Consider the following 15,132-nt stretch of genomic DNA (forward strand, 5'->3'; position numbering starts at 1 on the left):
ACCCACATATCTAATAAACCGTATTTCTTTTATTTTTTAATTTTTATTTTATTTGTATTTAAAAAATGTTTAATGTTTATTTTTGAGAGAGAGAGAGAGAGACAGCGTGAGCGAAGTGGGGGCGGGTCGGGGGGGGAGAGGGAGACACAGAATCCGAAGCAGGCTCCAGGCCCTGAGCTGTCAGCACAGAGCCCGACGCGGGGCTCGAACTCACGGACCGCGAGATCGTGACCTGAGCTGAAGTCACACGCTTAACCGACTGAGCCCCCCAGGCGCCCCTGAACCTCGTTCCTTTCAAAGACAACAATGTAAATTTGCCTTTAAGATGAATTTATGTAAGGTTTTTTTTTTTTTTTTCAAGAGGTGACTGGTAACAAGGAAAATGTCACGTAAACAGTGCTTGTGCATCTCACACCCACCAGGGTGGCGACTACTTAAAAAAAAAAAAAAAAGAGGAAATAAGAGGATAACAGGTGTCAGCGAGGATGTGGGGAGATCGGAGCCCTCGCTCCCGGCTGGGGGAATGTGAGACGAGGCAGCCGCGGTGGAAAAGTCTGGCGGGTCCTCACAACGTTAACGACAGAGTCGCCATCTGACCCATCGATTCAGCTTCCGGGTTTATACCCCAAAGAGCCGATTGCTGGGCCGCGAACGGATGCTTTGCACACCCCTGTTCCCAGCAGAGGATTCACAATGGCCGGGAGGCGGAGGCCACCCAGATGTCCACGGCATGTCGGTCCACACGGTGCCATGATGAGGACATTCTGACACCTGTCCTGGCAGGCACGGGCCCCCAAGACCGGGGAGCCAAGGGACTTGCTGGAAGCCTCCCCCCAACCCCCAACTCCCCCCCCCCCGCCCCGGGCTCTGCTCCCACCACCCCCCCCACCCCCGCTTCCTAGCCAAGCCTGATGTCCTGCTCCAGTCTGGGGGCGGGCAGGTCCCTGCCAGTAATAGTCCTGACAACAGCCGTTTATGGAGGGGCGGGGTGGGGGGGGGTTGCTGAGAATGTCCCAGGCGCTGTACGGAGCCTCACCCATGAGCTCGCTGAATCCACGCCAGGGACTTCACCCCGTTCGCTCTGGGGTGTCACTTGGCAAATAAGGAACTGGAGGCTTAGCCACCTGTAGCTGGAAGAAGACGGTGCGGGGTCGTGGGAAGTTGCGGGCTCCAGGGTGGGCCGGCTGGGTTCAAATCCCGTCGCTCTTTGTGCGTGGCCTTGCACCAGCGACTCGACCTCCCTGAGCCTCAGTTTCCCCTGTGCCAAGTGAGTATAGAAACATTACTTCCCTCTTACGGCTGCTCTGAGGGTTGGTTGTGCAGGGAGGGACCGGGGTGGGCTCACCTGCGGAGCAGTTTAAGGGGGTGCAGGAAACTCAGTCATCAAGATAGGGATTCTTTTCATGCAGTTTTAAAAATCAACACTGATGAACAACAAATCCATAACGAACAGAATGTCAACATTTTATTTTATTTTTTAATGATTTATTTTGAGAGAGAGAGCGTGCGCGGGAGGGGCAGAGAGGAAGGGAGACAGAGAGAGAGAGAGAGAGAGAGAGAGAGAGAATCCCAAGCAGGCTCCGTGCTGTCAGCACAGAGCCCGATACGGGGCTCGATCCCACAAACCTCAAGACTATGACCTGAGCTGAAATCAAGAGTCAGACGCTTAACCGACTGAACCATCCAGGTGCCCCGAATGTCGACATTTTAAATAGAATCAGTATTGCTGATTTTTTTCCTTTGGCTCAGCGTGACATTGTCACTGATACCGTCTTGGTTTTGAAATAACATTTTAAATTTAAAATGAATAAAAATACAATAAATTAAAAATTAAAATCAGGGATCAGTAACACTGCCATGCTGAGTCAACGGGAAAACTCAGGAATACTAATTCTGCCTTTATTTAAATTTTTGATATCGTGTCTCTTGTACTTTTTGCATTTTGATCTTTTAAATATTACACTAAGTGTTTTTTTTAAGTTTATTTATCTAATTCATTTTGAAGTCATCTCTGCACCCGACGGGGGGCTCGAACTCACAACCCCGAGGTCAAGAGTCACGTCGTCTACTGACTCTGACTACAGTCTGTAAGAATCTGTTTATGTGTACCCACCCAAGGGGTTGTTGTGTGGATTAAATGAGTCTGTACATGTCGAACACCTAGCACAGAGCCTGGCACCTGGAGAGAGCTATGTGGTTTGTTAATAACCAATTAAATATATAGCATATTAGAATTAAGTTAAAATGGGTGTAAATGCTATGGAGGGAAAAGCAAGCCTGAGGAAGCGTGTGATGGCCGAATGACTTTAGATAAGGTGGAGAGAGAAGGTGATGAGGAATGAAAGAGTGAGCCATGCACCATCTGGGAGAGGGCACCCCAGAGGGCACAGCCTGTGCAAAGGCCCTGGGGCAGCACTGGGCCTGGCGTGTGGGAGGAACAGCCAGGAGGCCCATGTGGCTGGAGCAAAATGGGCAAGGGGGAGAGAGGGAGGAGGGAAAGGCAGGGAGGGGACGGGGCAGGTCCTGCAGGGCCTTGTGGGCTGTGGAGATGACTCTGGCTTTCATTTGGGGACATCTTTGAAGACTTTTAAGGCAGGGTGTCATGATGCCCATAGAGCACTCGGTCCAAATTTGTGTCACTGTCCTTTGAAATATTTTGAATAGTATGTGCACACACAGCAAGTGTGAGGGAAAAAAATGTTATTTCTGGTTACCGTTGATAAAAACACAACGGTTGCTATTTCTTCTTCTTCTTCTTTTTTTTTTTAATCTTTGTTCTTTGGGGGTTTTTTTGTTTTGTTTTGTTTTTTGGTTTTGGGGAGGTTTTTGCTGCCAAATCCCCGGAGGACGATTGCTATTTCTACTCAGTAAGCTATAGACTTAAAAGTCCCGAACACAGTGCCTTGCCCATGGTAGTATCGAAGTGTTCCTTTTTGGATAAATTCCTCGTAGTGCTGTTGCTGGGTCATAGGGTAGCTCTATTTTTAGTCTTTTGAGGAACCTCCTCACCGTTTTCCAGAGTGGCCGCGCCAGTTTGCATTCCCACCAGGAGTGCAGGAGGGTTCCCCTTTCTCCGCGTCCTCGCCAGCATCTGTTGTTGCCTGAGCTGTTAATTTTAGCCACTCTGACCCGCGTGAGGTGGCATCTCAATGTGGTTTTGATTTGTGTTCCCCTGATGAGGAGCGGCGTTGAGCATCTTTTCATGTGCCTGTTGGCCCTCCGGATGTCTTCTTTGGAAAAGTGTCTATGCATGTCTTCTGCCCATTTCTTCCCTGGGTTATTTGTTTCTTGGGTGTTGAGCTTGGTAAGTTCTTTGTAGAATTTGGATACTAGCCCTTTATCTGATATATGTCATTTGCAAATACACCCAGAGGATACAGGGGTGCTCATTCACAGGGGCACATGCACCCCAGTGTTTATAGCAGCCCTATCGACAATAGCCACAGTATGGAAGGAGCCCGAATGTCCATCAACAGATGAATGGCTAAAGAAGATGTGGTGTATAATCTACAAGGGAATATTACTCAGCAAAGAAAAAGAATGAAATCTTGCCATTTGCGCAACGTGGATGGAACCGGAGGGTATTCTGCTAAGCGGAATAAGCCAGTAAGAGAAAGACAGATAGACGTTTGCACTTATGTGTGGAACTTGAGAAACTTAGCAGGAGACCGTGCGGGAGGGGAAGGAAAAAAACAACAACAGATACGAACTGACAGGGAGTCAAACCATAAGAGGCTCTTAAATACGGAGAACAAACTGAGGATTGATGGGGGAGAGGGGGAAGTGGGTGATGGGCAGCGAGGAGGACCCTGCTTGGGATGAGCACCGGGTGCTGGATGTAAGTGATGACTCATGGGAATCTACTCCCAAAGCCTAGCGCACACTGTATACGTGGTATGTTAGCTAACTTGACAATAATTATATATAAATATAAATATTTATGAAAAATTATATGTATATAAAAATTTTTAAATTCATATATGTGTGTATATACGTATATGTATAGATACATAGATGCATGTATACATGCATCTATGCATAGATGCATAGATACATAGATGCATCTATTCATATATGCATATATGTATATATACATGCATCTATGCGTCTATGCCTGTATACACCTATGGATCTATGCGTCTATGCGTCTATGCATCTATCCCTGTATCCATAGATGTATAACATATATATGCATGTATGTGTGTATATATATATATATATATATATATATATATATATAAAGTGTTCCTTTATGTTTTGCTGCGGGTATTATTACTTTCATTACTGTTATTATCATGATACTCTTAACTATCACCACCGTTACCGAGTTAACGCGCTTACCAGCGCCGAGGACGGGGTACACGCCCAGGAGGCACCCCACAGGACCGCGCGCCACCCTTAGCGTTCTTCCTGTTGGTGGCGGTGGGGGCCGCGGGTGCCCCTGAGCGCCGGCCGGGCACCCCCCCACCCCCCACCCCCCACCCCCCACCCTCGGCCTCGGTCCCCCCCCCCCCCCCCCCCCCCCGCCCGCTCGGGGCGCGGGAGGCGCCGCCGCGTCGACGCGCGCTCCGGCCGCCAGGGGCCGCTGCGGAGCCGCCCTTTTGTGGTCCTGATGCTGGAGCGAGCGGGCGCGCGGAGGAGGAGGGAGGAGGGCGCGGGGACGGGGCGGGAGGGAGGCGGGAGGCGGCGTCCGTCGCTCCAGCTGCGAGTCCGCCCGCCGCCCGCCGCCCGCCGCCGCCGCCGCCGCCGCCGCCGCCGCCGGCTCGGTCCCGCGCCCGCCGCCCGCCCGCGCCCGCCATGGCCCGCCTGACGGAGAGCGAGGCGCGCCGGCAGCAGCAGCAGCTCCTGCAGACGCGGCCCTCGCCCGTGGGCAGCAGCGGGCCCGAGCCCCCCGGGGGGCAGCCCGACGGCATGAAGGACCTGGACGCCATCAAGCTCTTCGTGGGCCAGATCCCGCGTAACCTGGACGAGAAGGACCTCAAGCCGCTCTTCGAGCAGTTCGGCCGCATCTACGAGCTCACGGTGCTCAAAGACCCCTACACGGGCATGCACAAAGGTGGGCGCCCCGGCCCCCTCCCCGCCCTCCCCTCTCCTCCCTCGGCCTCCCCACCCCACCTTCCGGCATCTTCTCTCCCCCAGCCCTCCCCTCCTCACCTCCTCCCTCCGCTCGCCGCCGCCACAGCATCATTGCTCTCCCCCTCTTCCACCTACCCCTCCTCCCCCCTCTGGGGGTGCAGCTGACAGATTCGAGCTGGCCCCCTCCCCTCCTCCGCCCCCTCTCCCTCCCTCCCCACCTTCCGGCATCCTCTCTCTCTCTCTCTCTCTCCCTCTCCCTCTCTCTTTCCTTTTCTCTCCTCTCCCATCTCCCTCTCCCTCCCATCCTCTCCCCCCCCAGCATCCTTCTCTCTCTCTCTCTCTCTCTCTCTCTCTCTCTGCCTCTCCCTCCCATTCCCCCTGGACCCCCACCCCTTCCTCCCTCCCTCACCCACTCTTTCCTGCCCCTTTGCTGGAGGAGCTGCCCGGACCTCGCCACCCCTCCCTGCCCACCCCCCTCATTCATTCGGCCTCCCCAGGCCCCGTCGGGGAAGTTTGCACCTCTGGACTCCATTGCTTTGGTCATTTTCACAAAGCCAGGCCAGCGGGGCAGGTCCGGCCAGCCGCAGGGGACACGGATGCCCAGGACCCCGGGCTAATCGGTAACTACAAAGAAAGCGGGGTGGGGGTATCAGGGAGCTGAACCAGGCTAGTGGGGGGGTGGGCGCCAGCCTCCCCAGCCCTGGGTGGTTAAAATGCTATGGTTTGCCCTCCCCCCCCCACCCCCGCCGCCCATCCTCTCTGTTTGGATCAGCATCCCCCCTCCATTTCTCTGCCCTCCCCCTCCCTGCTTCCACCTTTGGCTCAAGTTAAAACTGGCCTAGCCTGTTAGCAATGTGTTGAGGTCTGAGGCCAAAGACGATGAGCCTGGACCGTCCATCTGGCAGAGCCCAGATCCTAAGGTGGACGGGGAGGCGTGGGCGACCCGGGAGCACAGTGGGGGAGGCAGGAGGGGTGGGGAGGCCTGCCCACCTCCCTCCCACCTGATTCTCCCTCAGATGGGATGCTGGGAGGAGGCGTCCAGGGACTGTGGCCCCAGCCCTGGGCTCAGATCATGGGCCCAGTGTCTGAGTGACGGTGGCTTTGACGGCTCTCCCATCAGGTGTCGGTGACCGAGGGTGGGGACAGTGAAGGCTTTGTGCTGGACACCCCTGGCAGGACCCTGGAGGCTCCTTGGGGATGGAGCGGGGCTCATGACCTATTTCAGACCCCGTTGTCCCCCTTCTCTGTGGCTGCCATGGGAAGCATGAATACATGCTTGTTGGATGGATGGATGGATGGATGGATGAATGAGTGAGTGAATGAATGAATGAATGAATGGGTGGATGATGGACCCGGGCGGGCCATAGGGAGAGTCTGGTGGGATGGACCCAGGGCCTGTCACTGTAGCTAGACCCTCCAGCTGGTATCCTAGGGGGAGGAAAGAAACCCCTCCCATCCCCCACCTCTTTTCAAATCCAACCATCACCAAAAAAAAAAAAGTGGGGGGGAGCTTGGAAAATCGAATTCCTCTATGTGAACTAGGAGAGCAGAGGGCTCCCATTTGCCCGTGAGTCAAGCTCAGGGGTCCATGGCTGCATGGAGGGCGCTTTGCACAAGCCCCCCGCCCCCGGTACGGCCGAAGGGCCCATTTCTAGAAAGATTCTGATGGGGGCTGGAGGGGGTGTCCACGTGCCCCCCCCCCCAAGTGTTGAACTGATAGGCTGTTGGTGGGCTCTGAGTGAGGGAAGCTGACGGGGTGCAGGGGGTGCACACACTGGGTGGCCCTCCTCCCTTTGCTCATTTTTAAATCTCCCCTGGACACCCCCCACCCCCACCAGGGGAAGGGACGGACTGTGGCTGGGTTTCCGCCTGGGCTGGAGCCTCAGTTTCCCCCACTGTCGGCAAAGCAGGGCCTCTTGAATGTCGGGTTATTTTTTTTCTGGCTGGGGATTGTTAGGCTTAGGGGCGTCTCGGGGTCTTTCCCAGAAGGGTGACAGTTAGGCAGCCGGGTGTCCGTGACACCCAGCTCCCACCCTCCACTTCCCAGGGGCCCCCAGCTGCAGGGGGTGGGGAGGGGGACGTCTCCTCCCGCCCATCCTCCAACACCGGATCTCTCTCCTGACACCCCCTGTGCTGGGCCTGGCTGGGCCTCACCTGTGGGAGGGAGCTGGAGGTGAGGGGGGTCTCAAGGGCCAGCAGCTGGGATGATGGCTCCGCTGTGTGACCTTTGGCCAGTGGCTGCCCCTCTCTGGGTCTCAGCCAAAGGGAGGTGCAGTGATGAATGGGGAGTACAGGGGGTGTTCAGGCGCCTCCTGCCAACACTTCCCTGGTTTCATTTCTGGGGAGCCAATGGGCACAGGACGCCTGCTGTTGGCACTGGCTGAGAGCAGCGAGGGCTGGGGGTGTGGCCCCGGCGGGGGTGAGGGTGGGGGGAGGGATTCCCCCTCCCAGCCCCAGAGCCTTCTGGGCTCCCGGATGCCAGGGGATCCCATGACGACGGACGCCAGGGGTGCTAAAAGGGACAGCAGCATGGGTCATCATCATCCCCGTCCTGACCATCATCTCACCCTTAACTGTCATACCTGGGGCCTGTTCAGTCCCCCACCGAAGGGATAGCCACTGGGGTGGGCTTGCGAGCATCAGCGCATTTCACATGGAGGCCGGGAGGGGTCAGTACTGGCTCCCAAACACCCACCAGAGCCTGGGCCCTCACTGTCTCCCACCTGTGCCCCCTCCAACCCAGGGAATACAAAAGTACATCTGTGTGATGGAGGGGTGACAGGTTCCCCCCCCAGCCAAGAGTCGGGCCCCCCTCAAAGATGGTGTTGGGGAGGAAGGGGCTGTGGCATGAGGCACCCCGATGCCTGATGGCCTGTGGGGCCCCCGTGAGACCGAGTGACAGGTGGGAGGTCCAGCCGTGCGGGGGGAGGGGGGGGGGCTCTGGGACCTGAGTGTCGGGGTAGGGGGCAGGATGGGAAAGACAGGGTCCTCAGCAAGAGGGCAGGCCCTTGGGCGCTGGCTTGTTTTGTTTTTAAGATAAGGGATGGAGACAGACAGAGAAATGATTTAGAGACACAAGGAGAGACCAGGAGAGACACAGCAAGAGCAGGAAAGGAGACAGACACACAGACAGAGAGAGAAACCGAGGCAAGTGGAGCCCCCCCCCCCCACCACACACACCCAGGGAGAGGCAGGGAGGGGGAGTCAGGGAGAGCCACGGAGAAGGGGGAGCAGGGAGGCTGCAAGGCCGCTTCCTCACTCAGACCAGAAAGGGAGCCCAGCCCGGAGCTCTCGAGCTCTCAGGCCGAACTGGGGGGCTCCCACCAGCCGGTGTCCCCAGGTCCCCCCACCTGGCTCCGGCCAGGGGACAGCTCCCGCAGAGGGGGCCCGCGGGGGTGCCTGGCGTGGCCGGGCTGTCCCCCTCTCTCCCGATGGGGGCCCAAGGAGCGTCGATGCCCACCCCGCCCGGGGCAGGCTCCCACGATAGGGCTCCAGGACTCGGCAGCCACCGCCGAGAGGCCCCCCATTTATGGTAATCACATATGCATTTGCATGTTAATGACAATATTTGTCTTAAAGCGGAGGTTGTGAGGGGGGCCGGTGCAGGTGGGGGGGCCGGGTGGAGGCCTGTGGTTTCCATGGGAGCCCCAGCTGCTCACTCCGCGGCAGGAGGGGAGGCTGGAGCACGCTGAGCTCTGAGGCGTGAGATTCCGAGGGTGACGCGCCAGCCCCAGGGAGACGGAGGGCTGCCTGGCGGGGGCACCGAGGGAGGAGTTGTGAGCATGGCGCGTGGGGGGGGCGGGTGCTGGGGGCCGGCCGCCAGGGCCGGCTGCCTGACTCTGAGCTGGGCGTGCTCCTGCCCGTGCCTCAGTTTCCCCAGCTGCCCGTTCTTCCCCGATTTAACAGGGGCCTTCCAGGCCGTACTGTGACATCATGTCTGCCCTCCTTCGGGCAGAGAGTGTTGACTCAGCACCTACTGTGTGCAGCGTTCATGGGGAGATGGGAATCCGTGCAACCAGGCATCCCTGTGGATTCACGATGGGTTGAACAAGACACGAATCCATCTCCCCATATAACCAGCATTTATTGAGCACTTGCTGTGTGCCAGGCGCCGTTCCAGACCCAGGATATGATGTTGGGCAACACAGATTACCCTCCCCTGCCAAGACCTGACCTGCCTTCAAAGCCCAGTCTGGTAGGAGGGACTCAGTGAGGAAGGAGGAGGTTAAAGGCATTGATGTTCAGGCTGCGATGGTGGGAACACAGCCCAGAGGAGCCCCTGCAGGTGTGGAGACCAGGAGGGCTTCCTGGAGGAGGTGGTCAGTATAAAAGAGCAGTTCTGAGCTTGGCATTGAGATGATCTGGTTTCTCTAATCTTACTGGCAGACCGTGCTCTCGCCCACAGGGTCGGGAGACAGCGGGGCTTTCACTCTCAGAGCAGTGGGGAAGGGGAGGACCGCGGGCCGGGCACAGAGTACATGCTTGGTCAGCTGGAGCTGGGCTTATCGTGGGACTGGGCTGACGCCTACAGGGTGAGAAGGATCCGTTGGTGGGGACAGGTGTTCCTGGCACAGAGAAAAGCATGTGCAAAGGCCCAGAGCAGTGCTACCTCTGGAAACTTCTGGCGAGGGGGGTGGGGGGTTTGCCCTGGTGAGAAAGGAACAAAGGGTCTTGGGAGCCCCAGCGTCCCCTTCTGTTGTGGGACTTACCCCGGGGGGCTCTTCTGAGAGGCTCTGGTGCTGGGGATGTCTGACACAGGCTCCTGTCTCTCTTTCACCCTTGACATTGGCAGATGACAGCCTGGCCACTAGGCAGGGCCATGCCTGCTCGCCCATTCGTTCGTTCAGCCAACGCTTCCTGAAAGCCTTTTGGGGCCGCTACTGGGCACGAGAAATGCGAAGGTCTCTGATGGCAAGGCAGAGCTAGGCACTAGCACTCAGAGTGAGTGGTCAGGGCTGGGTCAGAGGGAGGGAGGCAGGGTTGAGGGAACCGGACAGGAATCTGGGGCTCTGCCTGGGAACTCCGGCGGCGTGGACGAGGGACTGTAGAACAGAGGCTTTGAAAGGAGAGTAGGAGCCTACCCGGTGAAGGAAGCGCTTCATTTGTTTATTCGCCGAAACAAGTACTGTGTTCCTGGCCCTGGGATGGGCAGACGTCCTCATGCATGTGGGCAGAGGGAGCTGGGTTTACAGAGGCCTGGAGGTGTGGAGGGCACACCTGGAGGAGGGAAGGAATTAGGTGGGACCTGGGAGGTGAAGCCAGAGGTGGAGCCAAAGGGTCAGCATGGGCTGAACCCCGGAGGGCCTGTGATCCCAGACTGAGGGCACTGGGGAGCCATGGAAGAATTTAGAGCAGGGGAGGAATTCAGACTTGGGTGGAAAGGGCGCTTCATGTCTGTTCACCTGCCATTGCCAGCCCCTTTCCAGCCTCCCAGCCTCATTCAGGATATGCCTGCTTCTTACGCAGAAGGATGGAAAAAGAGGAAGCTTCCCCTTGGGGTGAGCCCACACTGTGGGGAAACTAGAAATGCAAAGAAGCAGACCTGTGTTCTCAGGGGACCAAGTTCCCCTCCCTCACATGGATCACATGATGAGTTGGGGCTCAGAGAGGCGTAGCACTCAGCCCCAAGTCACACAGCAATATAGCTAGGCGTTCCACCTCCCAGACTGAGTCTTGACCCACTTTGGAAGAGGAGTAGAGGAGGCAAAGAAAGAGATGTGATTGTGGAGGTGAAGATTCAGGGTGAGAGCCATCAAGGGAGACTGGCTGTCCTTGGACTGAAGGCGACCAGTGCCAGAGGAAGGGGCTGCTGTTGGCCTGGGGTCATGGGGATTTCACTGATATGTAAGCTCTGTGGGGGCAGGGACTGTGTCTTGTTTGTCATTTGGAAGTGGAACATGTGGATGGATGAGGGCATGAGGGAATGAGAGGTTGGGGGGTGGGGATGGGGAATGGTCAGATATGGGAGGGTGGGCTGGTTACAATATGGACAGATAGATGGATAAATGAGTAGATGGATGCAAGGATGGATGGATGGATGGATGGAGGGATGGGTGGGTGGATGGATGGAGGGATGGAGGGATGGAGGGATGGAAGGATGAATGGATGGATGGATTGATGGGTGGATGGATGGATGGAGGGATGGATGGATGGAGGGATGGAAGGATGAATGGATGGATGGATTGATGGGTGGATGGATGGAGGGATGGATGGATGGATGGAGGGATGGAAGGATGAATGGATGGATGGATTGATGGGTGGATGGAGGGATGGGTTGATGGATGGATGGATGGATGGAGGGAAGGAGGGAGGGATGGGTATGTGGGCGGATGGATGGATGGATGGAGGGATGGATGGGTGGATGGATGGGTGGATGGAGGGATGGAGGGGTGGATGGATGGATGGGTGGGTGGATGGAGGGATGGAGGGATGGCTGGATGGATGGAGGGATGGAGGGATGGAGGGATGGGTGGATGGAGGGATGGATGGATGGATGGAGGGATGGATGGATGGGTGGGTGGATAAAGAGATGGATGGGTGAGTGGATGGGTGGATGGAGGGATGGATGGATGGGTGGGTGGATAAAGAGATGGATGGGTGAGTGGATGGGTGGATGGAGGGATGGATGGATGAGTCGATGGATTGATGGATAGATAAATGGATGGATGGAGGGAGGGATTGGTGGATGGATGGGTGGATGTATGTATGTATGGATGGATGGGTGGATGGATGAATGAGTGGATGGATGGGTGGATGGAGGAATGGATGGGTGGGTGTGTAGATGGATGGATGCATGAGTGAATGGATGGATGGATGGAGGGAGGGAGGGAGGAATGGATGGATAGATGGGTGGATGGATGGGTGGGTGGATGGATGGAGAGAGGTATAGATGGATGGATGAGTGGATGGAGGGAGGGAGGGATGGATGGATGGGCGGATGGATGAGCGGATGGAGGGAGGGAGGGATGGATGGATGGGTGGATGGAGGGCTGGATGGATGGAGGGATGGATGGAGGGATGGAAGGATGAATGGATGGATGGATTGATGGGTGGATGGAGGGATGGGTTGATGGATGGATGGATGGATGGATGGATGGATGGAGGGAAGGAGGGAGGGATGGGTGGGTGGGCGGATGGATGGGTGGATGGATGGATGGAGGGATGGATGGATGGATAGAGGGATGGATGGGTGGGTGGATGGGTGGATGGAGGGATGGAGGGAGGGAGGGGTGGATGGATGTATGGATGGATGGATGGGTGGATGGAGGAATGGATGGGTGGGTGTGTAGATGGATGGATGGATGGAGGGAGGGAGGGAGGGAGGGATGGATAGATGGGTGGATGGATGGATGGATGGATGGATGGATGGGTGGGTGGATGGATGAGTGGATGGATAGAGGGAGGGAGAAAGGGATGAATAGATAGATGGATGGAGGGATGGATGCATGGATGGATGGGTGGATGGAGGAATGGATAGGTGGATGGATGGATGGATGGATGGATGGATGGATAGATGGATGGAGAGAGGGATAGATGGATGGATGAGTGGAGGGAGGGAGGGAGGGATGGAGGGGTGGATGGATGGATGGATGGAGGGAGGGATGAATGGATGGGTGGAGAGAGGGATGGATGGGTGGATGGATGGATGAGTGGATGGAGGGAGGGAGGGAGGGAGGGATGGAAGGGTAGATGGAGGGATGCATGGATGGATGGATAGATGGAGGGAGGGATGGAGGGAGGGATGGAGAGAGGGAGGGATGGATGGATGGGTGGATGGAGGGATGGACAGATGGACGGATGGATGGATGAAAGACGGAGGGATGGATGGGTGGATGGATACGTTCCCAGCATTTGCCACCTTCCTCCACACGTGATGAAAGGGAATGACCCATCAGGTCTGTGGTCTCACAGGCTTGGTTTCTGTTCCTGGTTGTGTGTGTGTGTGTGTGTGTGTGTGTGTTTTGCTTCTCTGTGATCTTGAACAAGCCACCTCATCTTTTCTGAGTCTTGGCTTCTCATTTGTAAAAGAGAAGGAATATTGAAAGCTGTCTTCCAGAGTGGTTGCAGAAATTGGAGTTCACTTACATAATGTGATTAATGCACGTACTCTGAGTGATGTCCTTCATGTTGCAGGTGTCCTCAGTACTTGCTCAGGTAGTCAGATAGTCAGCAATGTTTTCCATATCTCTGTTAGGTGCCAGGCGCTGAACTGGGGTCTAGGGACACAAACCCTTCCAGGGGAGAGGGAGCTGATAATAAACTGGGTAACAAACAAGTAAGATTTAGATTGGATTGAGTTGCCATGGAGAATAAAAGTAAGATGTGTGTTGGGAGGTGATAGCTTGGGTGGCCAAAGATGGCCTCTCTGAGCAGATGACCTGAATGACAGATGAGAAAGCTGTGATTCTGAAGCCAAGGGAAAGGCATTCCAGGAGAGGAAACAGCACATGCAAAGGCCCTGAGGTCGGAATGAGTTTGACCTGTGAGAGGAACAGTGAGGAGGCCTGTGTGGCTGGAGCACAGAGGGCAAGGGGAGAGAGGAAGGAGGGAGGGCAGGGAGGACACAGGGTAAGTCGCTCAGGGTCTCATGCGTCTTGGAGAGGATCGTGGGTTTTACTCCGAGTGAGGTGAGAGCCCTGGAAGGCAGTGGGCAGGGAAAGGACAGCATCCCATACGGAGCTCAGAATCTGGAGAACATCGACTCTGGGTTCTCCGTTTTCTAGATGGGGAAGCTAAGGCACAGAGCGTCCTAGAGTGTGGGATGGAGCTTCCTTCCATCATGGCTGCACCCGGTCCCTCTGAGGGGCTCCTGAGGACAGCAAACTGCCTGGAGGTGTGGCCAGCGCTAGGGGAGAGACTCCTTGTCCCTGACCCTCTGCAGATGACGCCCCCCCTCCCCGTGGCTGGGGGCCCTAGAGCAACCTCATGCACAGTGAGAGACAGAGGCTCAGGGAGGGGGGAAGACCTCCCCCAGGACACACGGCAAATTCGTCACGTGCCAGAAGGGACCTGGCATCATCTAGAGCGACCCGAGGCGGATGGCTGGGGCTGGGGCTCACTTCTTCACCCAGCTACTTGCCCCCCCTCTCCACTATTTCCTGAGTCCTGCTACATTCAGGATCGAAACCTGGCGTGTGTCCGTAGGGAGTCCAGTGCCCTGAGCGGTGGACAGGATGTCTGCGCTGGCCTGGACGGACAGACGGACGGAGGTGATGAGTGGCGGGGGGGGGGGGGGGAGTGGGAAGGGGCAGCGCTGAGGGAGACGTCTGGCGGTTCCTCAGGGACCTTCACGCGGGGTTACCGTGTGACCCGACCGTTCCACTTCTGAGGACAGAGCCGAAGAATTGAAAGTCTCCGAGGGCTGTTTGCACGCCCGTGTTCACAGCAGCACCAAAGTGGGAACGCCCCAAGTGTCCCCTGGTGGATAAGTCAGTACACACAGTGTGGTCCATCCACGCGCCGGAATGTGACCCAGCCCCAGGGAGGGAGGACGTCCTGCCACCTGCCACCGCGTGGACGGACCCGGAGGTCACTGTGCGTGGTGACAGGAGCCAGACACAGAAGGACACGTCCCGCGTGACCCCACTCCTAGAGGCGTCCCGTCCACAGAGACAGAGAGCAGGCGGTGGGAACCAGGGATGGGGAGTCCGTGCTTCATGGGGACACAGTCTCAGTCTGGGAGATGGAAAGTTCTGGAGACGGGTGGTGGGGGCGGCTGCTCAACAGCGTGAGCGCGCCTGATGCCAGTGCACTGAGAGACGGTTAAGGTGGCACATTTTACGTGATGTATATTCTACCGCAATTTGGGGACACAGCCCCATCCCCGCCCTGGCCGCCCCTCCTCCCTCTCGCCCCCTCGCTCGCTCTGCTGCAGCCACACGGGCCTCCTGGCCGTTCCTCAGGTCGGTCCTTCCCCAGGGCCTTTGCATGAGCTGTCTCTGCTACCTGGAATGCTGTTCCCCCAAATCTCTGCAGAGTTCACTCTCTCACTTCCTTCAGGTCTTGGCTCAGATGTCACCTACTTGGTGAATGTTCCTCTTCCCCCAGATACTCACA

General features: G+C 56.7%; 1 protein-coding gene across 16 annotated transcripts in view; it reads left to right on the forward strand.

Moving 5' to 3' along the window:
• The first annotated feature begins 4,797 nt into the window (after window positions 1-4,797).
• The window catches only part of CELF5 (CUGBP Elav-like family member 5), a 48,032-nt gene continuing 37,697 nt past the window's right edge, over window positions 4,798-15,132 (forward strand). For 15 of the 16 annotated variants that reach the window (XM_047850061.1, XM_047850064.1, XM_047850070.1 and 12 more), the window contains exon 1: window positions 4,912-5,056. In XM_047850061.1, the coding sequence (XP_047706017.1) occupies window positions 4,912-5,056 (145 nt within the window). Of the gene's footprint in view, window positions 5,057-15,132 lie in introns of all 16 variants that reach the window. The other variant, XM_047850060.1, reaches the window with a different exon arrangement.

Source organism: Prionailurus viverrinus, chromosome A2 (genome assembly GCF_022837055.1).
Source record: "Prionailurus viverrinus isolate Anna chromosome A2, UM_Priviv_1.0, whole genome shotgun sequence".
NCBI lineage: Eukaryota > Metazoa > Chordata > Mammalia > Carnivora > Felidae > Prionailurus > Prionailurus viverrinus.